The sequence below is a fragment of the Cynocephalus volans genome, chromosome 10, assembly GCF_027409185.1.
Source record: "Cynocephalus volans isolate mCynVol1 chromosome 10, mCynVol1.pri, whole genome shotgun sequence".
NCBI classification, from domain to species: domain Eukaryota; kingdom Metazoa; phylum Chordata; class Mammalia; order Dermoptera; family Cynocephalidae; genus Cynocephalus; species Cynocephalus volans.
The window spans coordinates 74,796,573-74,820,802 of NC_084469.1; the positions used below are offsets into that span (position 1 = coordinate 74,796,573).

The 24,230-nt window shown below is 48.6% G+C and overlaps 1 protein-coding gene across 4 annotated transcripts in view; it reads right to left on the bottom strand.

The window, feature by feature from the left end:
* Nucleotides 1–3,723: 3,723 nt before the first annotated feature.
* SLC12A3 (solute carrier family 12 member 3) overlaps nucleotides 3,724–24,230 on the bottom strand; it is a 35,974-nt gene continuing 15,467 nt past the window's right edge. For 3 of the 4 annotated variants that reach the window (XM_063109009.1, XM_063109008.1, XM_063109006.1), the window contains 9 exons: nucleotides 23,480–23,586; nucleotides 22,011–22,093; nucleotides 20,735–20,812; nucleotides 19,863–19,964; nucleotides 18,836–18,947; nucleotides 16,087–16,173; nucleotides 13,817–13,952; nucleotides 12,160–12,227; nucleotides 3,724–5,985 (listed from right to left, as the gene is read on the bottom strand). In XM_063109009.1, the coding sequence (XP_062965079.1) occupies nucleotides 5,844–5,985; nucleotides 12,160–12,227; nucleotides 13,817–13,952; nucleotides 16,087–16,173; nucleotides 18,836–18,947; nucleotides 19,863–19,964; nucleotides 20,735–20,812; nucleotides 22,011–22,093; nucleotides 23,480–23,586 (915 nt within the window). In that variant the 3' untranslated portion in view covers nucleotides 3,724–5,843. The remainder of the gene's footprint in view (nucleotides 5,986–12,159; nucleotides 12,228–13,816; nucleotides 13,953–16,086; nucleotides 16,174–18,835; nucleotides 18,948–19,862; nucleotides 19,965–20,734; nucleotides 20,813–22,010; nucleotides 22,094–23,479; nucleotides 23,587–24,230) is intronic. The other variant, XM_063109007.1, reaches the window with a different exon arrangement.

Below are 24,230 nucleotides of genomic sequence, written 5' to 3' on the forward strand. Positions count from 1 at the left end.
ACCTCACAGGTCACAGTCAGCCACTGCCATTTACATTTTTGTCCTCCTATAATACCCGTGCCTTGTCCTTCCATCCTTTTGCCAGGGTAGGTCACAAGGACAGGTGTCCTGAGAGTTTTGCACCCTTCAGCTACTAGACTTCAGCTATACCTTTCCTGCTGCTTGGCAAAAATTTCCTCGCATTGTGTTGATCTGCCATTACTACCTCTTCAGTTATTCTCTTCCTTCTTCTTAAATCTCTCCCCTCTGATCCAATAAAACACTTGGGCCTCTATTACTCACCCCACCCTGTAACAAAGACATTTATTTCTCGGTGGATATTTATATGTTCCACCCAATTTTCCAGCACCCTTGCAGTTAGGTGGAGCCATGTGATTTACTTGGCTAAGGGACTTTGAGTGGAAATAGCATGTTACTTCTGGGCTGAAGCATTTTTTTTTCTTTTTGCAGGTGGCTAGTATGGGGATCAGAACCCTTGACTTTGGTGTTATAACATGGTGCTCTAACCAGCTGAGCTAAATGGCCAACCCTTGGGCTGAAGCATTTAAAAGACAGTGCATGACCCTCCACCTCTCTTGTCCTTTCTTCAATGAGCTGGAAGCTACTGGCTGAGGAGGTGGCCTCATACAGTGGGAGTAGTTTTGTTCGTTGAGTCTTGATGTGGAGAAAAGGGCCCTGAAGAGCTGCCTGACCATCATAGGAATGAATATGTGTAAAAGATAAATAGATTCATGCCATGTAAGCCACTGCATTTAGAGGGGAACTTGTTACTGCAGCATAGCCTAGCATCACCCTGACTAAAGCACCCCCTATGAAAATAACAACCAAAACACCTTCCCTTGAGTCTGCTATTCCCTCAAGTTCTCACCCTATTTTCCTCAATCTTTCCTCTGCTGGCTTACTCAGTTATAAGGTCTATAAACAAGTCTGCTGTTTTCCTTTCCTCTCCACAAATTCATTCCTCAATCTCTGGTCCCTGACCCACCACTTTGCCAGATTATTCTCTGGTAAAGTGTCCCAGTAATGCCCAGAACCCAGGATTTAACAGCACTTTCAGTGGCTTCAGCCCGCTTGCAGACAGCTGCTACTACATGGGTCTACTCTGTCCTTCTTCCACCCCTTCTCTGGTGCTGTCTTAGTTACCCAGGTTTTCCTCCTGCCCCTCCAATTCTCTTTTTAAGGCTGCTTTACTGGCTGCCTTTTCTTTGTCTTGCCCCCTACATATTGCCCTTCTCAAGATCTAGCCTCGGCCTTCCCCATTCTCTTGCTTTCTCTCTTTATCTCACCCAAGCCATGACTTCAATATCCCTGACCATGAGCATAACTACCAAGCCTATTCGTGGTAACCGTTCCTAAAGAGCTTCAGGCTAACAGTGGAACACCCTGAACTCTTCCAAGCTCCAGGACCACAATTCTGATCATCTGAATATCCTCACACTTAAAGTACCAAACCCGAATCTATTTATTCTCTCTTTCCCTCCGGCATCGAGCCTGTTACCCTGTTCTCCAAGGTTTCTTCATTCTTATAACTGCCAAGACTCTACTTCTGGGGCTGTATCTCCATTCGTACATATGTCCAGGCAATCCAGTTCTGGAAGATTCTATTTCTTCATGCTGCCTTCCATCTCTTCCCTCTACCACTGTTAGAGCATTGAGCCCTGTTGACTTACCTTTGGAATTCTGCACAGCCTCCTCCCTGGCCTCCCAGCCTTTTCCAACCTCCTCCATCTCCTGTCCAACCAAGCTCCTGAAGGCTTGGATCTGCCCCTTCACCTTCAGTGGCTGCCCAGTGCCTCTGAATTACTTGGGAGCTCCTCAGCCTCATATCTGGGGCCTTCACATAATGACTTTCTCAGTCATATTTTCCCATGTACACATCCCTCATACTCTAGGAAAACTGGTTTGTTTCTTGCTGTCCCAACATGCCTAGAGCTGTCTTTACTCTGGCCCTTGTCCAAGCTATTCCTGCTGTCCGAAATGCCTTCTCCCAACCCCAGCTCTCATTTCGGTCTTTCTGTCGAATCCTACCAATCTTTTAAACTTACTCTAAATGCCTATAGACTTTCTGTCTATAGAGACTTACTTACTATAGACTTTCTGTCTATAGAGACTTTCCTAATTCCCTTGACCTTATGTGCTTGCTCATTCTTTTCCAACCTTAGAGCATTTTATTTGTAAATCTCTTATGAGTTGGAATCTAAAACACTAGTTCTTTGTTGCCAGTGCCTCTCATCCATAAGACATTCTGCTCTCTTGCCTCCTAGTCAGATGGTTCCCAAAGTGTTTTTAGAAACTGAATTTGTTATGGCTCCCTTTCAGGAAGCGGGTACTTATGTCATATTCATGGTTTTAATCACAGGACTAAACCTCAGGTGGGGAATTACCAATGAAGCCAGTGGCTGGGCTTTCCTGGGCCCCATTTCTGTGAACATCTTGAAGTTGACATTTTTTTTTTGACATCCTGAGCTATACAAAGATACAAGCGAAACCTGGCTGCTTTGCATGTGCCTGGGGGCCTCCCAGCCAGGTGGTTCTTCCGGAACATTCCACAGTCTCATCCCTGTGAGACCCACCTCCCCCTTGCCACACTAGAGAGACCAGGCAGATGTCTAAAAGGGATTTCAGTCCAAACTGTGGCTCTCCATGTGATGAGGCCCACAGCCTTCTGCCTGGGTAAATGGAGCTCAGTGTGCCTATTGGGTGAATAATGTACTTACTTCAAAGCCACAACAAGTCTGGGCAGGAACCGAATGAGGATACTAAATATGGAGGCTGAAATGCTGAGGGGAAAATTGGGCAGCGGATCCCAGGGGATGTAAGTCAGGAGGCCCTGCTGGGGTGGCTAGTGTGGCAACTGCTGGGCTGGGCCTCGCCCTGATGATCCACCTCTCTGTGGGTCAGGCTTTTCATGCATAGTGAAAGAGACAGAACTTCTCACCACTAAAACTCATTAATGTGAAGCATTTTATCATCCAAAAGTAGAAAGATACAGTGTGGACTGAAATCTCTTCCCTCCCATTGCCTAATAGGCCAGACAATGACCTGGAGGGTCCCACAGCAGGGCAGTAGGAACTGGTGGGCTGGGACGGGTGGGAGGTGACCAAAGAATGTGTACCCTTTCCCCACCCCTCTACCTCTCCATGGCATCCACAGTTTTGGTCAACTGCGCTTGGGCCAAACCACAGTCACCAGTGGCCAGCTGGCTGGTGATACCTGTTCTGGTCCAATTCTCTCATTTCATATACTGAGGGCCAGAGAGGTTCAGGGGCATGTCTGAGGTCACAAAGGCAGTTTTGGGGAGAGACAGAAAATCAAATCCAAGTCTGGTGACCACGCCATGGCTTTTTCCACTTACCCTCTCTACCTCTCGGTTTGAGGCAAGATCAAAAATACTGGGAGACTTTTATATCAGCTGAGGAAAATAGGTTCCTGTTAGTGTGCAAATACATAAAAAAGAAGCAAAGGGAAATTAAATGGCTCCTATAAACATTCATGTAGAAATCTGGCCATATGACTTACAGAACCAGTAGAAGCTCAGAGAAAAGTTCAATCCAGGGTTGAAAAAACAATAGTTAATTTTTTCAAAACACTCAGCAGAGCTGAAAAACTGTGTTCCAAAACAAATAAGTTCTGTTGACTGAATGAACATATTTTTATTCATTTCATTGTTTATGGCCTCACTGTTAACTCAAAGCTTTTATTGTTTGTTAACAAAACTATTATTGTTAAAAATTCACTGTTTCCAACATAGTGAAAATTTTGGTTTGTTTTTTAAAATACCAAAAGCTAAAACATTTTCTGTTCTTGGACCAGGGACTCTTTGAGGTCTGAAGACAGAGCACCCATTTGCCAGGAAGTTGTTTCCTGTGTGGCTCTAGGAAGGCAGGCATTCCCTGATGGAGGTTCGCCTTATCTGGAGCTGGGGGATTGGTCCCAGGGTCTAGGTGACTGGCTCAGAGGCAGTTGCATTCTCCAGGGCCATCCCTAGCAAGCTGGGCCAGTCCTCAGACTCATGCAGCAAGCCCTGATGCAGCAAAACAGCAGTGAGAGCTTTAGAACAGGCTGGGAGCTCAGAGTCTTTTGGACTTGGCAGTAGGATGACCTGAGAAATGCTAAAATTGTTTGGGTTTTAACCCATGAAGGAGACTTTGGCCTTCATGACTATGTAGTCAGTGCAGCCACCTTGGAGGACACTAAAGGAACCCAAAGATGCCTGTCCCTTCAGCCACCCCATTGCCACTGGAAGAAGGCACAGTCATCATATTAGCACACAACTCACCTGTACGTTGTGTGTTTATGTCCAGAGCCGCAAATGCCCTTTCATTCTGCCTCACCCACTGGCATTTGATGTCTCTTAATGTACATTCATCTCTTTTCCCCTAGTTTTGTGGATGCCAACACTCTGGGGGGTTCAATCCATAGTAACCTGCACACCCTTCCCTGTGTGTGGGGAAAGCAGGTACGAGTCTTTTCTCCATCTCCGTCTTCCTTAGCTTCTCTCCCATCTCCACCCGCCATATTACATTCACCTGACTTGCTCTCTTTCCCTCTCTTACTAGGGGCTCCTCCTCCCCCATCCTTTCCTCAGCCTTGGACTGGGTTTGGACCTGCTCCTTCCTAATTCTTTGTCAATCTAGCCATCTTTATCATGTCCCCCCACTCTGCTTCCCCATTCCTGACATTCTGTCACCCATCCTTAACCACACCTGAATTTAACACCCTTCCCCTAGATTTCTTAAATCTCGTTGCTTCTTTAACACTCCTTCTTGACACTCCCACCATCAATACCCCTCCTCACGTGTCCTATTAATCCCCTTTTCTTCCCTGTGGGATGAGCTGGGAAAATGGCAGCAATGATTAGCAGTGGCCCTTCCCCTAAACAGCTGGGCTTCCTATTGTGTAGACAAACACAGGACACAAAGGAAGGTCTACTGTGTTTTTTAAATTGTGGGTCACCACTCGTTAGTGGGTCCAAAACTCATTTTAGTGAATTACAACCAACATTAAAAAGAGAAAAAGAGTGGGGGGAACAAAGAGAGAAAGAAATAGAAAATAATGAAGGTCATCACCCATAGAAAGGGTAAGCATTATCTTGTGACACTTTTGTTCCAGTCATTTCTGTGTTGCGTTCCAAGTCTGAACATAAAACGTATTTCTTACTGTGGTTGCAACCAAAAAAGTTTTAAAATCCCTGGCCTAAAGAATCATTGAATACCTATTATTGAAAGTAAAGGGTGGGGCTGGCCTGTTAGTTCACTTGGTTAGAGCTTGGTGTTGGTAACACCAAGGTCAAGGGTTTGGATCCCTGTACTGGCCAGCCACCAAAAAAAGGAGAAAGTGAAGGGAATGGGGGTAGTTATTTGCATTATTGTGCAGGCTGAGAGAGCCCTGCATTCCTGGGAGCTCCTGTAGGTCCTCCAGGTGGGGCTCCCATTCGCCTGACTGTGGGAGGAAGGAGGTATGGTTTGGGAACTACTACCAAGGAAGGTCTGTGGAAACTGTCAGCATTCACATCCAGAACTCTTATTCAAATGTGCGTACAAATCAAAGACTGAAATCTTAATTAATGGTCATCAAAAGAGCACTTTTAAAAGGAATAAGGTCCTCCAGAGAAGGTTCCTTGCAACTTCATCTGCTACTTCTCCAGCCTACAAAAACGAGGCCCAGGGGACATGTCCAGGGAAGTGGGGTCCAGCCAAGTTTGGAAATCTACCATCTTCTTCAGTCGGATCACCAGATGCTACCACTTCAAGTGCAAGAGAACATGAGTCTCGTCCCCATGGACTGGAGGGGCCCCAGTCCCGCGCACCCTCAGCTTTGGCCAGGTGTGGCCAAGCTGGGAGTTACTGGCAGTAAAAGGTGAGCACATTTTCCTGGTTTCCTCGGATCAGGATGACCGGAGGTCTGAGGTCCTGGGACAGGGTCTCCAGCCAGGCCATGTACAGCGAGCTTGGACATTTCCCCTTCCTCCCTACGGGCAAGGTGCTGCAAGGCAGGAAGAAGCGGCAGAAGAGAAATTACCAAGGGGCCTTCCCCACACAGCCCAGCTCACAGTTTGTTTTCTGAACAGCAGGTCTGTTTATTATCCCCTTCAGAGCTCCTTCCCACCCACCATAAGAATGACCCCTCTGCTTTCCTTAAAAGCATTAGTCAAAATGTACCTTCAGCCATGAAGCATTTCTAAACAAAGCTGTGGCCTGCAAAGCCCACGTCATCCAGTCCTCGCCAACCCCCATAACCTCGTCTCCTGCCACCTTGGCCCAACTCACACCATCATGTGCCCAGCTTGCTCCTGCCCCAGGGCCTTTCACTTGATGTTCTCTCCACCTGAAAGGCAGTGCCCAGCCCTCACCTGGTTGGCTCCTTCAAATCACTCAGGTCCCTGCTTAAGTGCATCTCCTTCTCTAATCACTCTCTCCAAAGCAGGCCACCCAGGTCTCTTTATGTCACCATTTTATTGTCTTCACAGCCCTTCGCAATCTCAGAAGCATGTTTTGACTTATTTGTTTGTTGTCTGTCTCCTCCCACTAGAATGTATGTTCACTCATGAGCAGGCCAGTCAGTCTTGTTCATGCCCTTTCCCCTGGACCTAGAACAGTCCAATACAGTCAGGATCGGTGTAGATTTGTCAAGTGGGAGACCCCACCCCATCAGGACACTCACATCATGCTGGGCTTGCTTCTCCAGCCACACACCTGCCTGTGGCCACAACATGATACATTCATGTGATTCAGCTCAGTGCCCTTGTCCTTCCTCCTACCCTGTGCGTAAGACCCTGGGAGCAGGACTCCACCATTGCCGTTGGAGGGCCCCTTGTCCTAATTATGCAATGCTGTGCAAATAACGAGATGTCCTGGGAATACTGTTTGGCCATGTTTTCCCAGCTATTTTAGGAAGTGACTTTTCTACAATATTAAGAATTCCAAAAATATATCAGGATGGCTGCAGCCACCCGGCTCTTGGTTCCTGGAGAAGGCAGCGTCTCACGGATCCAGCTGGTGCTACGTGAAGTTAGGGCACAAGCACCTTATAAGAGACTTCACTTGGCAGTCTATTTGTTTTCCCAAAAGAATCCACAGCAGTTATTTCATCTGAACCTGAAAACAGCCCTGGGGATTGGTCACAGCTGAGGGAACCTGGACTGAAGGAGGATGCTGTTCAATGCTGGGCTTCAGAGCACAGGCTCTGGCGTCAGAGAAGCTGAGTCGTGGTGACTTTGCCTCTTCCTCAGCCACATGACTTTGGCAAAGTGCCTCACTGTCCCTGAGCCTCAGTTTTCTCTTAAAGTGAGAACACAAATACCTCCCTCAGAGGACGTTTGTGAGCCGTAAAGAAGACAAAGCACACACAGGGTGCAGTGCAACGCTTGACGCGCGTAGTAAGTCAGCACTGCATGACGTCAGCAGCTACTGTCATCACTTGCTATTTACCAGCGTGAGATGAACAAGCTGGTGGTGGCAGAGCTGGGACCTCAGCCAAGGTCTTGGGATCTTCCCACCCAGCTGCCTCTGCTCACTGTAACCCCCTACCTGTTCTGAGACACCCAAGAATGGTCATGAAATCCCTAAACAGCTACCTCCTACTTGGAATTCCATGATCAGAGCTTCACTCAGGACAACCACTGTCATCCTTTAAAAAGCAAGGTCCCTAGGATTAGGGAAGCTAAGTGGGAACAACGCATTTCACGAAGCTATTGTCATCTTAGTTTGGTGACTTTCCAGGGAAAAGGGATGTGGGAATATTGAAACCAAACTCTCCTGAGATATATATATATATAATTTTTTTTTTTTTTTTGGCAGCTGGCTGGTATACCAATCCAAACCCTTAACCTTGGTGTTACTAGCACCATGCTCTAGCCAAGTGAGCTAACCAGCCAGCCCAAACTCCTGATTTAACAGTTATGCCAAAGGCTGAAAATGCCATCTGGGAAATGCTACATTATTTCTAGGGACTGAATTAAGAAACTTCCAAGCCCACAAGGGAACGGATGTCTGTGTTATTGGGGTAGGGAACACCCGTCACTCCTGTGGTAGACTTTCAAGCATCCGCATGAACTTCCCTCCCTCAACCAAGCCTGTTCTCCTGTCCAAGGGACAGCACCTTTAAACTCACCCCCAAGCCCATCAATAATACATTCTATCCCTGCTCACAGGGTGTACATGCCTTAAGCTACTAATCTTTAGAAATAAAGCCGCTCCAGGACAAAGGAACTTTTTGTTAATAATTGCATCTCTTAGCCACAAAGAAAAGCAGCCTTAGATCTAACCTACATGCAAATTGATAGCCCTGAGTCCGAACTATAGTCACAGGCTTTGAGATTCAACCCCCATTTTCCAGCTGTGAGATCCTGGGCAAGTTGTTTAACTCCTCTGAGGCTGTTTCCTCATCTCAAAAATGGAGATTAGGGGGATGTTTAAAACAGAGCTTTAAAAATTAATAAGGCCCAATGCCTTGAGTACCATAGAGGCTCAATTAATAAAATGCAATGTTGATTATTACTATTTTGATTATTACTATTTGGCTTTGAGGAGAGAGTCTTTATAGAAAAAAGAGGTGCCTGGACCAACAGGAATGGGTGGTTAGTCTAACCAAAGGTTGTAGGGCTGTTGACAAGGCTGGTTTATCAGCTGTGCAGGTGTAGCTGGGCTCACACATAGGGCCGTTAGTCAGATAACCTGCTGATTTGTCAATGGCAAAAAAACAAGTGCTGCCTCAAACTGGTTCTAGAAAATGGCCCAAGAATGTTCTCTGAAATGCTGGATAATGTGATTTTGTCATTTCAGTGGGGCTTGGGAGGTTTTTTCCTTCCTCAGAATTTCTGGGGAATGCAGGCGGTTCCCGGACCCAGATTTGGAAGGAATTGAGGACTTTGCATTTTCTACATTCCTCGGTGGTTCTGGCAGGGCTGACCTTCCGACTGAACTTTGAGAAACACTGGGCATGCCTCCAGGGTAGGTATGAGTAATGCTAAGCAGTGGCGTATTCTCTAAAGTGACTGGACTCATAAGTATTTGTGTTAGCTAATTCCACAAAGGCTGATGGTGGGGAATGGTTTTCCCTTGGAGGTGGAGTGGAGAGGCACATGGGGAGGGAGAGGTGCCTCCTAGCATGAAATTCCTCATCTTATGGCCAGAGAGACTGACTAATGTTAATGGCAAATAAACTTAGAATTGCTTTATGTTAGCATAAAAGAGAATCTTGGAAATAATTTAGTTTAACTCTTCTTTTTATAATTAGAGACTGACTAATGTTAATGGCAAATAAACTTAGAATTGCTTTATGTTAGCATAAAAGAGAATCTTGGAAATAATTTAGTTTAACTCTTCTTTTTATAATTAGGGAAACTGAGGCTAGAGAGAAATGGGGTTACTTACCCGAGGCCATGCAGTGGGCTAATAGCAGAGACAAATGCAAACCTTTTTCTCTGAACAGAGATGGTGCTCATGAAACCATGGTTGGGCACACCCGTGCACACCAGGTGCACACACACCCTAGGAAAAGTTTGGGGAACCATGCCAGGATGAAGCCATTTCTACTCTTTTGCACTCTGATTCAGTCCACACCCTGGGCCAGCCCATGCAGTAGGAATGTTCTCTGCTGGTATTGGCCAGCGGCTTGGAGATAAACCCAGCCCCTTTCCTTATCACGGTTCTTACACCAGAAAGACATGGAGAACTTTCTCTGTACAAAAAATGATCTCCCTAAAGCCCCAGGAAGCATTGTTTTGGGCCGAACCAGCCTCATGGGTGTGCAGTTGTGCAGTCACACAGGGTCCTATGCTCAGAAGGGTCCCCTGCTTGGTTTAATGCTTTGCTGTCACCATCTTGACATTTTTTTTTTTTTTGATGGCCTTAATTCACACAGGAAACTGTTGCAAGCAAGAGCTCAACCCAGTTGCCTGCACTGTGAATTATATCACCATCTGAGAAATGAATGCAGTGAGCACTTCACCCTTTAGGAAAAGTGCACACTGGCACTGGTGGCACCTGGGGTATGGGACGGGAAATGCTGAGTTCCAGGGAAGGATTGGCAATGGCCTGTTGTCAGGCTTCTGTGCTCTTACATTAATCTGCTGAAAAGAATGATTGCCACAATGCATAAGATACTAGGAATTTTTAAGAATTCTATATGTCCGAATGTCTTCCTGGCACATATGAAGTGACTGGGGGACAAAAACTTGGTAAGTCATAACCATATGCTATAGTCTGAATATTCGTGTCCTCCCAAAATTCACATGAAATCCTTACCCCCAGGGTGATAGTATTAGGAAGAGGGGCCTTGGGGAGATGATTAGGTCATCAGGGTGGAGCCCTCATGCACGGGATGAGTCCTCTTATAAAAGAGGCCCCAGAGGGATCCCTGGCTGCTTCTGCCAAATGAGGATGCAGAGAAAAGCCCCATCTTTGAACCAGGAAATGGGCCATCACCACACACCAAACTTCCTGGCTTTTTGATTTTGGACTTCCCAGCCTCCAGAACTATGAGAAATAAATTTCTTATATTTATAAGCCACCCATTTTATGGTATTCTATTGTAGCAGCCTGAATGGACTAGGATGCAATTCCTGAATGCTGACTAGGTGTATGGGAGTACAGTTTGAGTATTATCCTGTTTCTAATAGCTTAACTGCTCTTCTGCTGACTAAACTATGCTAGTTGGTGGAAATCAAAATTTTACCTCTGTCCCGTCAATGAAGAGTAACTGATGCTGGTGCCTTTTGAATCTTCAAAGGCATCTGAAGACAAAACTGAGGTTCAGAAACCTCCCAGGTCAGTCCCAGACTGTCTGCTTGGCTTGTACCATTCAGCAATCCCTAGGAGGGTGTATACCCTCAGGCTTTAACTGTCACATTCCTATTCATCTGCTAGAAGCCATTGGCCATTTTTGGTCTGAATCCATTGACCATTTGATCTTATGAAAGTGGCACATACACTACCTAAAAGGAACGTTGCTACACGTTCTTGAAAGAGGATATTACAGGAGAAACAGGGTGGGATTTATACAACTTATCTAGTACTTGAGCAACTGAAGTGGTGGAAAGATGAGCTTTGAGTTGCTTTTGTCACCCTCAATGGGCTCCTTGATCTGAGATGTCTTCTCATGAATCCAATGTCCTTAGATCCTGACATCTTCAGTCCAGGTGAGATGGTGACAAATCTGGGAATGGGCCATATCTCCAGAGCCTCAGAGCCCTTCTATCCGAACACACATTCCAAGGACAGGTCTGGGTGCCTTCCCTCCAGGGCAGAGCAAGCTTGATGAGGCACTTATTACCCATCCAAGGCAAATTCTGTTTTGCAGATTTATAGAAATGTTCAAACACATTAGCTTTGAAAAATAATACACTGAAGTTGCATGCCCACATCATCTCTCTATAATTATCAACCTATGATCATTTCTTGATCTCTGCTGCCCTCTGTCCTTTCCTCCTTTCCACCACCATGAGATTTTTTTTTAAAAAAAACTAAATTCCATATATCCTATATGAGAATGTAAGGGAGCTTGCTTTGAAAAGGAGGACCACATCTTGATATTCTTAATTTTTGAGCAAGGGACCCTTCATCTTCATTTTGACCTGGGCCCTGCAGACTGTGTAGTTGATCCTGGCTTCAGAGTATTAAAAACACAGGTTCAGCTGGCTCCTTGGCTGCCCTGCAGAATTCCCAGGTGGTTGGCCACCCAAGAAATGTAAGAAAAGCCAGTTACTTGCCTTGTCAAATGCCTCTTCCCCCGGCGCTGGGGACTCAGAGGGCTGGCTGACCTGACCATGTTCTTCCTTCTGGCCTCCGAGAGAGTGGAGCCACACTGAGACTCTCTCTGTGCTACTGTCACCTTCTACTTGCTCAGCCCTAGGTCACACCCACCAGGGATCACTCAGAACTGGACATGGGTCCAGAGGGAACAGCTGGGCTGGGGCAGGCCTCTGTTTCTGTGATCCGAGCTTGGCAGTAACATCAGTTGGGGGCTGGGTGATTCTCAGACAACCTGGAATTGATTTCCTTCTGGAATGAGCTGAGGACCCCACTTTACCAAGCTGAGTTTGGCAAGAAAAGGCAGCCAACGGGAAAAGCAGAGCAGAGAGGAGGCCAGTGATATCTGGGATGCAAGAGGCCTAGACCCTTGACAGGCTTCTCCTCCCGCCAGCCAGGTGCTACTTACACGACCACAAGGGCAGCATCTCGGGAGTAATCCAGCAGGATCTCATTCAGCCTCACCTGCCGAAAGGACTGGGCGAGGGAAAGTCAAGTGGTCACTTCCCACATCCTCAAGAGCAATGGACCCCCCACCAAGCCTATGGCCTCTTTTAACATTTCCAACTGGATACATGAATTATTCCTCTTAAGTTATTATAATCTCTCCCGCCTCCAGGAAGGTAAACCTCAAAGTAATTGAGCACCAAGCTCACCTCCTTCAAGAAGCCTTCCTTGGTTTCTCCTTGCCTGGCTTTATTACCATGACCAGCAGGATAGTGAAGAGAGAGCACTTTACTGGGTTCAAACCTCAGCCCTGATATTTTGTAGCAGAGAGAATGTGAGCAATTCACGTTGCCTCCCTGAGCTTCGCTGACTTCATCTGTAAATTGGGTGTTATAATATCCTCCCCGGGGGAATTTGGGGAGATCAAATGAGATAACTTCTGCAAAAGCACCAGGCAGAGGGCCTGGTACAGGGAAGGTACTCCAGAAAAGTGAGCTGCAGCAGGGATGAACACTCTACTTCCTCTGTAACAGAGTGTGGGAGAGCCTCCTTCAGACACCACATTTTATTCAGTGTTTCCAAAGAGCCAGATGACCACGTGAACATTTTTGGGCAGGGTCTGAGGGCCAAAAATCAGGGAATTCCCCAAAGCTTGTGTGGGACTGGGTTGGGGGTGGGGAGGATGTCTCCAAATTGTTCAAAAAAGATTGATACTCAGGATCTGATAGCGGATGGACACCCCATTTTAAGAGAATGGAAAACTGAGGGGAAGTAAATTAACCTAGATCAGGGATTACCAACCCTGCACTATTGACATTTTGGATGGACAATTCCTTATTGTGAGAACTGTCCTGTACATTGTAAGAAGTTTGACAGCATCCCAGGCCTCTACCCACTAGATGACAGTAGCAATCCTCACTCCCAAGTTGCAACAATCAAAAATGTCTCCAGAGGTTGCCAAATGTCCCTTGGCGTAGGGTGGCAAAGTCACCCCTGGTGGAGAACCACTGACACCAGGAGTAGAACTGAGATCCACCCCTGCCCCCATCCACTAGCAGCTCATCCCTTCTTCATATGGCTACAGTAGCCATTCTAAGTAGTACTCCCCACACCACCACCACGATGCACACACCCTCTCTTAGCCCTTATCAGCGTCCTGAAGGTGCTGCCATGGCTTAGGGTTGTGCTGGGGCAGGGTCTATAGGTTAAGAGCAGAAGGTCAGGAAGCTTTGCTGGCCTTAGGACAAATCATGCTCGACTCTCACTGCCTGTCTCATGAATCCCTTCCACCAGGCATGGAGGAATGGAGGAGGAGAGGGAGGACTCCAGGTGGTCCACGTCCACTGCCAGGGCTGCTCAAAATGGGCAGGAGGACCAGGCTATCACTCCAGGGATACCCATCAGCTGGGTTACCCATCAGCCCAGGCATTTGTGGCTTGAGGATACCTCAGAGGCTGGGAGGAGGAAGCAGAGTCAAGGGTTCATGGGAGGGGACTCAGGACTAAGCTCAGGACACAGGGAACAAATGGCCCTGACCCAGGGACACATGGCCCTGACCCAGGGTTGTGCCTTGACCCACCCCCACCTCCACCCCAGCAAGGCCCTTCTCTCTCCTGCACCTTAATTCTGTTCTTGTTAATCTCCTCATCCGAGATCTTCCAGGGGAAGTCCTGCCTCATCTCAGTTACAGTGGCCTCATCCTTGAAGCCATCATTCAGGCGGAAGGGTGCAATCATGTCCTCAAACCGCTTAATGCTGTGGACGAGAGAGCAGGTGAGGCTAGGTGATATGGCCCAGTCTCCAGAGGAACCAGATCCCTGGAGGGAGCTGGAGGTGGTGCCACAGAGACATACTTTTCAGGCTGAAACCCATTCTGATGCTGTCATTTACCTCAGAGTGGCTACTGTGTTCAATTCAGCTCTGCTGTTTGGGTCTGGTATTCAACCGAACTTCCACAAGTCATCTGCAACAACTGACCCATGATCCACCCTCCACCCAACCAACCATTCAGCAAGTCTCTACTGAACCTTATTCTGTGCCAGGTTCTGTGCTATACACAGTGAACAAATCAGATTGTGTCCCCTGTCTTCATGGAGCTCATGGTCTGCTAGGCGATAAGCAAATAGGCAAATAAATATAAAGCAGAAGTTTTACGAATGTACAAATCAAGGATGGGATAGAGAACAACAGGGGTGGGAAAGCCCTCTCTGGGACCTGAAGGAAGTTTGTCTTTCCAGAGCCTGCTATGCACAGGGCAATGGGTGTGGGAGCAGACAGAACTGAATGTGCAAAGGCCTTGAGACAAAAGCATGTTTGGCCTGTGTGAGGAGCATCAAAGGAGCTGGTGGGCTGGAGCAAGGTAAGCTTGGGACAGCAGGAGGAGGCGAGCACAGATGGACAGTGAGGGCCAGTCAGGCAGGTCTTTGCTATTTGCCCTGAGTGAGACAGGAAGCTGTTGGAGGGTTCTCTGTAGGATCTGACTTATACTGTTAAAGACAGAAATTTAGAATTAGCATTCAGATGAAGTCATCTGAAGCCACATGGATGGATGAGCTCCCCTGGGGACAGAGTAAACAGGAGAGAAGAGGGTCCTGGGCCAAACCCTAAAGTTGCCAACAAGTGTAAGTCAAGTAGAGGAGGAAGAGCCAACAGAGGAAACTGAAAGGAGGACACTGAGATAGGAGGACACCATTGAAGTACACGCACTTGATGTTGCACAGAGGGAGAGAGGAAGATGTTGGGTAGACCATTCAACATTCTCCCCACTCCAAGCACTGATGTGTGAACATAATGTCAGGGGCTGCAGCTGCCTGGGTCCATGGTCCTCTCAGCCCCAGGAAGGGGATGTGTCCCTGCCACAACCCCTGCAGAAGTTGCCACCCCTGGCCATAGCCAACTGGACCAAAGATAGTCAAGAAATAGGCTGCACAGTAACCTCTACCTTAGCCTGGCAGGAGGGGATGTGTGGGGCCAGTCACAGTCCCTTTTAGAGAAACCTAAGTCAGGCAGTGCCTGGAGAAGGAGGCAGTTTTCAGTGCAGCTGGGCCTGCAAGGGGAGATGCAGCTGTAGTGAGAGCTCGGAAGTGAACAGTAAGCAGAAGCCACAAATCCACTACTTACTGAACTTTGACTCTGGGCCGGGCACTGTGTTAAGCACTTTACATGGTAGACGGGCGTTCTCAGAGTGGGTGCCAGAACCAGCAGTGCTGATATCACCTGAGAGCATGTTAGACATGCAGATACTCAGGCCCGACCCAAGACCCACTGAATCAGAATCTTGGGGGTGAGACCCAGCAAGTTGTGCTTTCACAAACCCCCCATGTGATTCTGATTCACACGGAGGTTGAGAACCACCGCTTTATGAAAACACTAAGGGGGTTGGGGAAATTTTAGAAAAGTAGTCACCTTCACAGGTAAAATCAGCCTTTGGTGAGTAGCAAGCAGCATGGGCTCATGACTGTGAAGCCAGACTCCCTGGGCCCCCAGGTCTGTGGGAGTTGGTTGGAGGGGGAGTCCCTTGCAATGAAACAGTGGCCTCTGCTCAAGTGGCAGAACAGCCACAATCTGCACCAGTAAGAGCTTAAAGACCACTTGATATAAGGAAGGCACAAATGTGAACATTCATCAGTCTCCAAGGCTAGGTTGTTTCTGGCAAAGACCAGAGCTCTGATATGCAAAAGACCAGTGAGCAAGGGAGAAGAAACACGAACTCAAAAATAAACAGCAGCAAATGCTGGCTCTTCTTTCTTTCCAGGAGCCCTATTTAGGCGAGGCTGGAGGAACAGCCCCTTACTTGTGGCTCACCAAGGAGAAAAGGGGCAGCAGGCAGAGGGGCCCGCAGGACACACAGCTGGCCCTTCTGCTTGGAAACCCAACACAGATAACTCACTGCTCTGCCTGCGGCTTCTGGTTGATGTCAGGAAGGATGTGAACTTCATGGAATCCCAGTCGGAATTTGCTCAGCAGAGAAATGATCCTGGAAGACACATGGAGATTTTTTAAAATGTGTTCATTCATTTGACTAACTTTATTGAGCACTTGCTGAGCATACAGCAGTGAGAAAACAGGCCAAACCCTGCTCTCATGGAGTTTAACATGGGGTTGGGCAGACGATAAAGTAGGTCAGATGACAAGTGACATGGAAAAATAATTGACCAGAATTTCCCGAGTGTCTGGTGACCATCTCTATACTAGTGCATCTCAGATTTTAATGTGTCTATGCATCTGCTGGGAAGCTTGTTATGATGTAGATTCTGATTCAGCTGCTCTGGGGTGGGCTTGGGATTCTGCATTTCTAACAAGCTCCCATGTGATGCAATACTGTTGGTCCAGGGACCACACTTTGAGTAGCAGCCGTCTAAGGGATGGGAAAGTTGAAAAAAGGAAATTAAAGAGCGGCTGAGGAAACAAAGATAACACAAGAATTAAGTATAGAATCAGGAGTAGCTATCCAGATGGTGCTGACTTTCGTCTAAAAGGGGAAGAGAAGCCACCTGTGGTTTGTAGCAGTCAGAGAGGAGGAGGTGGCCATCTGGCTGGATGGTTGGTAAGATTGTAGACCAGGGGGATGGGACAGGGGAGTGTCCACACTAGAATCACCGGAGGAGCCTTTAAAATAATATACCTGCCTGGGAGCTAGTTTACCCATTGAGTCAGAATCCCTGGGCAGGATGTGGTTTAGGTATTGGCCCACATGATTCTGACGTGCCCACCCAGTTAGGGACCACTGGACTTCTTGGTGAGGGGAGTCCAAATGAGTGAAGGCATGAGGGTCCAGGTGGTGGAGCGGGGAAAGTGAGGAGCTGGCTGGAATGGCAGCGTGCCGGGGGACAAGAAGGAGGGGAGACAAGCCCGAGTGACCAGTCTGGGGCCCAGCAGTCAAGCCACTGCTGGTCCTGAACATGGCGATGAGAATTTGAAAGCCGAGTAGTGGGCAGACTCATCTTGGTGAGCAGTGGCAGGGTTGGCAGGCTGGGAAAGGAGGCAGCAGAGACCTGGCCTCAGGGTCATAGGGAGAGCAGATGATGTGGCCCATCAAGGGACTGTTGGGAGACAGAGGAGTTTTCCTAACCTTCGCCTCAAGGATGTGCTATTCCCCAACAGTGCCACAGCTTTGAGCTAAACCAAACCCACTGAACCCAGCTTCCATGCAGAGCTGGAACAGGAAGCTGGGACTGCAAAGCAGCCTGTGTGGTTTGTTTACTTTCTGGAGATCATGGAGAGGCCCGATGCTGCTATCCCCAAGCAATGCTTCCTCTGGCATTGCTGAGAAAGTGGCCTTTTGGTGGAGAAGTCCTCCTTGGGTATGGGGACAAAGAGATGGAATTGCTGGATTGTCCTTGACTCCCACAGGGGTGACTAAAGAAGGGGGTTGTGGGGGTGTAATCCTGGCATAGGACAAGGGTGATGTAGGTCATGGGGTCCCCTCCTATCCTGACCTTGGAGCATCACAGCCAAGTTTGTTGCAAAGGACACTAGAGACTGAGCAGGCTTCTTCTCTTTGGCTAATTAATTGCATGACCTCGGGAAAACCACCCTATCTGTCTGTACCCTCCAGCGGACCTCGAGCCTGTGACCTTTGACCTCACTTGACCTTGCTCTAAAGCAGCAGTCGTTCAACAACACCTGCCCAACCCCTGCCAACTCCACACCTGTGTGGCACCTGCCTCACTATTAACTTCCTCTTCTGTTTAAATCAACTCACATTCTAACTTAGATACATTTCAAAGGGAAATTTTATATCACGATTTTAAACAGAAAACCAGCAACTCTGGCAAGAAAGAGGTGACCAATAAAACCCATGTACATAAACCCGTGTTGCTAAATTCTGGCCAGATGCCATTGCCCGCTAAGCCTGCAAGTTCAGGCCTGCTCCTCTCGCTAGACAGGAGATTAGTGCGGGTTACCAGCAGAAAGACAGGTCAATGCTAAACCAAGACCTACTCCTGCAGAATCAGCCACAAAATTGGAGGAGAATTAAAAGTATCTTCTGGGCCGGCCCGTGGCTCACTCAGGGGAGTGCGGTGCTGATAACATCAAGGCCACGGGTTCAGATCCTATATAGAGATGGCCGGTGCGTGCTGATAACACCAAGCCAAGGGTTAAGATCCCCTTAGTCATCTTAAAAAAAAAAAAAAAAAGAATTAAAAGTAACTTCTTGCCAAAAGATTTGACGGTATTTGCTGCCCCATCTCCTCACCACAAAGTCACCACTTGTCTCACCAGAGCCTGTGTCCCACACTTTGGGGACACTGACTTCAAGGATTCTAACCCCTGCTTCATTTCTCAGGAGGAGGGATCTCCATCCTTCATTTCATACAGGTTTCTCCTGGAGGAGATTTGTGATTTTAAAACTTAACACCCCTCCCTGTCATAGCAAAGACTAGGGCATCTGCTTCTTATTATTGGAGGGGGACAGGAAACCAGAACAACTCATGAAATGGGGAGAACCCTGCTCCTGCCCAGAACCCTGCTCACCACTGCTGTGGCCTGGACATAGCCAGCCAGGGGCTTCAGGACAATCCCAGGACCCCCCCTGGAGAAGTGGGGGAGGGTCCGAGTGGGGGAAGGGGCAGCCTCAGGTAGAGCTGAGACGGCGCTGGTCCCGTGCAGGCCCTGGGGCTACCCTCCCCTCTTACGCTTTTCTCTCCTGGTCCATCCTGCTGATCTGGCCCCCAACGAACACACGGATCTTGCATTTGCTCCACCTCTTCTTGCGGCCAAGGAGGTAGGGGATGAGGAGGGTGAGGCCTGGTGAGTGAGTCCCCGTGAATCAAGAGGAAAAGACTCAGGATAGAGCACCGTGGGGGTTCCCACCCCACCTGCCACAAGCAAACCCCTCTCTGGACCTCAGTTTATCCATCTGTATAATGAACAGGTCTGACTATACCCGAGTTGCACGTGGTGCTCTGTGGGCTGGCGTGTGAAGTGTTTTTAAATAAACAAGCTGGCATTTAGTAATTGGAGGGTTTCACGTGAAAATCTAGATGACTGGCATTTCTTGAATATTGAAAATCTGACCAATGGGTAGGAGCCCTCATCCCTCCCTGCCATCTCTCCACACAAGGCCAAGGACCAACTGTCATGTGTCACTGCATAATCCTTGGTGCCTCAGTTTCCTTATTTGTAAATGGGGGGTTAATAATAATACTTTCTACCTGGGGATTGCATTAGGTTAGCCCAGGTAGAGCACTCAGTGTTGGGCATGTAGTAAGTGCTCAGCCTGTATTAGCTATCATGAATAGGATATACTGTATTGGGGCAGACAATTTCTCTCTCTCTTTCAAAGATTGGAACAACAAATCTGAGTCGTGTTTTAAGAAAAGTGGTGGTGGGGTAGGGTGTATTTCTCTGTGAGGTGAAGAACATTCCTACAGCCTTCCTGTGCACTGTCCCATCTCTCCCATTGATGTCAGGTGCACCTGACCTCCAAAGAAGGTTCTATCTCTGGTTGACTTCAGCTTCTCCCCATCTTACAGCTGAAAAACTGGTAGCCAGGAAGAAGGGCCCAGCTAAGCTCCCCAAGCTCACTGGTGGGCCCGAGGGCCCCTGTTCCCTTTGCTGGGCTCTGGGGCCCACCAGAGGCCTTGACAAGAGCAGGCCAAGAGATGCAGAGGCAGGGGGGGAAGTCGGCCGGGGGAGAGCCGGTGTCCATGGGGCACTGACCTCCATCGTCGAAAAGCCAGTAGATGTCAATGGTCTTCTTGCCCTGCTCTGACTGGAAGATGGTGCTGGTCTGCTCCTCCTGCACCAGTGCCTCGGGAGCCACTGCAGGAGAGGAGGGGCAGGGTCAAGCAGAGCAGAGCACATCAGATGCCTGAAGCCGTCTGACAGCAGAGCCCTGTGAGGGGCCCACCATCCCTCACCCGGCGTGCACACAGCAGCTGACAGCACCCTGATATGGGTGTGCACCCAGGCAGGCCTACACCCCTCCTGAGGCACAGACTCAGATTCTCGGGCAGGTGGACCACGAGCCGGGGCCCGAGACACACAGTGTTGCCACATGCCCTTTCTTGCTCCCATCTTCTCTCTCCTGGAATTCTGGTGGGCACAGGGGGATGGTGGGAGTCCCAGTGCCCTCTGGGGCAGCCCATCGGTAGGGCAGCATGCTCTCCATTCTCTTAAACACTCCCTTGTGCCCTCTAAAGTGCCCGCAGGGTGCCCTCGCACCAGCACTGCGGGTTCCCCTGCCTCCTAGGGTATCGGCAGGAGAGGATGAGGGAGAACCCCATTCTACCCCTCCCTGCCTATAACATTTGAGCATGGCTAGAGGGGCCATGGCGGGGGAAGGACATGAGCCCTAGAGCCCACTGGGCGGGGGGAGTCCCCTTGAAGCCCTGTCCTTGACTTCCCCACCAAGCCTGGCAATCTTTAACAGGGGCCAAGCCTTCCCAGTTGCCTAACCCGTTACTCAGCCACCACTGCCACAAGGAGAAATGGTCTGCCCTTGACCAAGTTCCTGGGTGGCCCACCACCAACTGCCCCACAGGGCAAGAGTGTCCTGAGCCTCTGAAGGTGGCGAGGAGTGGGGGACTGACACGTGCCAGAGATGGATGGCCTGGCACCGCTGGCACTGGTTTCCTTGCCGTCCTCTGCTGGGTCAAACACGGGGTTAACTGCAAAAGAGAGGGGCAGCTTGCTCACAGTCTCTCCTTAACTGGGGGCACTTCCAGGCCCCTCCTCCACCTGGGCTCCCCTAACATTAGGAAGAAGATTTCGACTCCTCACCTGGCCTCCACTCCTGGCTCATGCCTCCCTCTGACCTGTCTCCTGCCCTGGCTCTTCACGCCCCAGACATGCCCAGCTTCCTCCCGTTCCTCAAACAGGCCAAGCCTGCTTCCGCCTCAGGGCCATGGCAGTAGAGGTCCCCTGAGCCAGGAACACATTTTCCCCAGCCCTGCCCTTCTCAGTAAAAGTCCTGCTCCTCAGAGAGGCCTTCCCTGACCACTGCACCCTGTGTCAGCTTCCTCAGGACACTATCATGACCTGAGAGACTTATGGGTCCCTCTGTTAAATAACACTTCTCCCACTAGAGTGTCAGCTCCTCAAGGGCAGAGTCTTTGTTGGGTCCCTTCTGTACCCCCAGTGCCTAGAGCAGCATCAGGCAGGAGGGTAGCTACGGCTTTGTAAACACTGGCTGCATAAATATTTATTGACCAGCGCCATGCGCCAGGCATGCCCTCAGCCCTCAGTGGCACAAATGAATAGACCCAGCCTCTGCCTGCAAGAAACACAGAGTCCAACCTTCCAGGTCCCCCAGCACTGCCCTCAATGTGCTCTCATAGATAGTATTTCTTTCACACCCTAAATATTACTCATTCAGAGTCTGCATAATCATATATGACTTTAGAATGTAAAATACATCCATACTTGGTGCCCAAAGATGGTCTGAAGACCAAAACATCCAGTTTTCATGACCTTTCTATGAGTATTTTCATATTCTGGCCTCTCCATGTGGCGTTCTCATCTCTCCTCTTTTCCTTTTTTCTATTATACCCTTTTTATCACCTGGGTACAAAGACACTGCACATGATTTGGGGAGCTCTGAGTTCCAGTCTCGGTTCTGCCTCCAGTGGGAAGCATGATCTTGAACCCATCTTTCCCCATTCTGGGCCTTAGTTTCTCCATTTGGAAACCTGATGTGCTCCGAGGGACTATCTAGGGCTGATTTTCTATGAGTCTATGACCTTGTATTTTGTACAAATTTTTCCCTTTCTTCCCTCCACCACTTAAAAAATAATTGGGTTCTAGAACTTTCTGGGATATTGCTCTAGTTTTTGACAGGGGCACTGAGCAGGTGCAGCGTGTACTCACTGTGTGCCTGCATCACCTCTGAGATGTTGAGCCCTTCACGCATCCTCATGACACACACACCGTAGTTGAAATCAAAGGCATCACTGGAAAGAGAGGAGGTCAGCTCTGGCTTCTCTTGACCCCAGCTCCCGCCAGCGTGGGGTGGAGTTGGCCCTGCCTCCTTCCATACCCTTTCTCCTCTCTGGGCCTCAGTTTTCCCATCTGTATAATGTGCAGGCAGTACTGGAGAGTCCCCCAGGACCTCTCTAGCTCTACAATCTGTGGCACTGTAGATCCTGTGGATCCTATAGTCAGGCCCTGTGTTCCTGATACAGTTGGATAATCGTCACAACCCTGGCCATAGAGGTGGGGATGTTTATTATTATCTCCATTTTACAAATGCAAAAACTGAGTTTTGGGGAGTAACTTGCCCAGGATCATACAACTAAAGAGATGACCCGCTAGGATGAGAATTATGTAGCTGAGACTATAAACCGAACGATAGGCATGCACACAGGAACAGTCTCACTCATGCAATGGTTGGTCTACATGGAATGTCTGGAAGGTTCCTGCCCCAGAAGCATATTACTGCCCAACTGACACAGTGCCCAAGAGCCCACCATTAGAGTTTGATCCAATGGGCTAAGCATTGTCCTCCCTGGACTCCTTTAATTACACATCTCTGGGACAGGGACCTCTCAGGCCCCTGCATTTTGAAGTCTTAGAATTTTGGAGCTGGGAGGAGCTTGGAGACCAGGTATCCCCATCATTCCCTGTTGTAATTTTGTTAGAGGCAGGTAAGATGATTGCTCGGAGTCATACAACTGGTTAATAGCAGACCTGGAAGCAGGTCCCAGGGCCCCAACACTCAGCCTCATGTTCTCTAATGAAACTGCACACTGCCCCTCTATGCAACATCAATGCCAAGAAGCCACTCAGGCAGGCTTCTCTGGACCTTGCACATCCAGAGCTGACGGAGACAGGCTTTGGAGTCAACCCTGAAATTCCCAGGGAGCTCAGTCCTCAGGGGCCTGGTTTCTCTTCTCTGCTCAGTGGCACCACCTCACAGCTCTTGAGCTGACTACCTGTAGGCTTTCTGAAGCACACAGGTGGGCACAAGCTTGTCACCTAAAATCCCACATTTTCAGCTACTCTGAAAATTAAAAGATCTGGCGACCCTGGGCCCACATTTCTGCATGGGCAGAACTGGCTAGAGCCAAGTAGCTGTTCTCCCCAGTTTACCATAGTCCCCACTGCTCCCTATTGCCCTATACTGGGCCCATTTCATTCTTTGTGTTACCTACCTGATCCCTGCTGACCTTGGTGTCCATGTCCCATAGGTCAGGGTGGGACACCCTCAGCCTGTTTCCTCCTGAGCTTTCAACTTCTTATAGCACCCACTGCTTCCCTTCCATTTCCCAAGGCCCAAGAAACCCTGTTGGCCCAAATCAAAAGATCCCAGGCCCCTGCCTGACCAGGCCCTCACTCACTGCAGGATGCCGATGTAGTCTTCCACTGCGGCCGGGTGAGCCAACTGCCAGTTCTTCTTGAACCCGACCACCAGCATGTTGGGCTTCATTCTCCCGAGACCTGCAGCCTGCCAGGGGTGAGGTAGGGGATCAGTCAGAGGGCAGGGCTGCTGAACAGGCCTCATGCCCCAAGGGGCTCTGTTCCGTGGCTAGGGTTGGGCTCTCTTTTAGCTCCAGCCACTCTCCCATCCATGCTGCAGAGGCTCAGGAATATATCTCCCTATTTAGGCTCTTGTCTGCCTGGACACACCAGGAGAAAGGTGAAGCTACAGCCAAAATTATCCCCTGTGATTTCTCCAAGCCTGGGCAAGAACTGGACTGTCCTATGAGTTCTCAAAATAAGAGACTTGAATTTAGATGTTAACCTTAGAGTGTCCCTGGGTCATCTAATCCCTGCATCCTTTATATTTCTCTTTTTTTAATGTTAATTTTTTTTTAATTTTTGAGGTGAAATTCACATAACAAAATTAACAGTTTTAAAGTGTACATTTCAATGGCATTTAGTACATTCACAATACCATCACTTCTATCTACTTCCAAAATACTGTCATAACCCCCCAAAGATACCCCATATGCTTTTTTTTAATTTTGAGAAATATCTAAAACTATTGAAAAAGATTATCATCCCTCAGAATTAACAACAGTTATTATTTTATCCGTGCACCTAATTTTACATGAGAAAACTGAACAGTAAAATAAGTTGCCCGGTGGA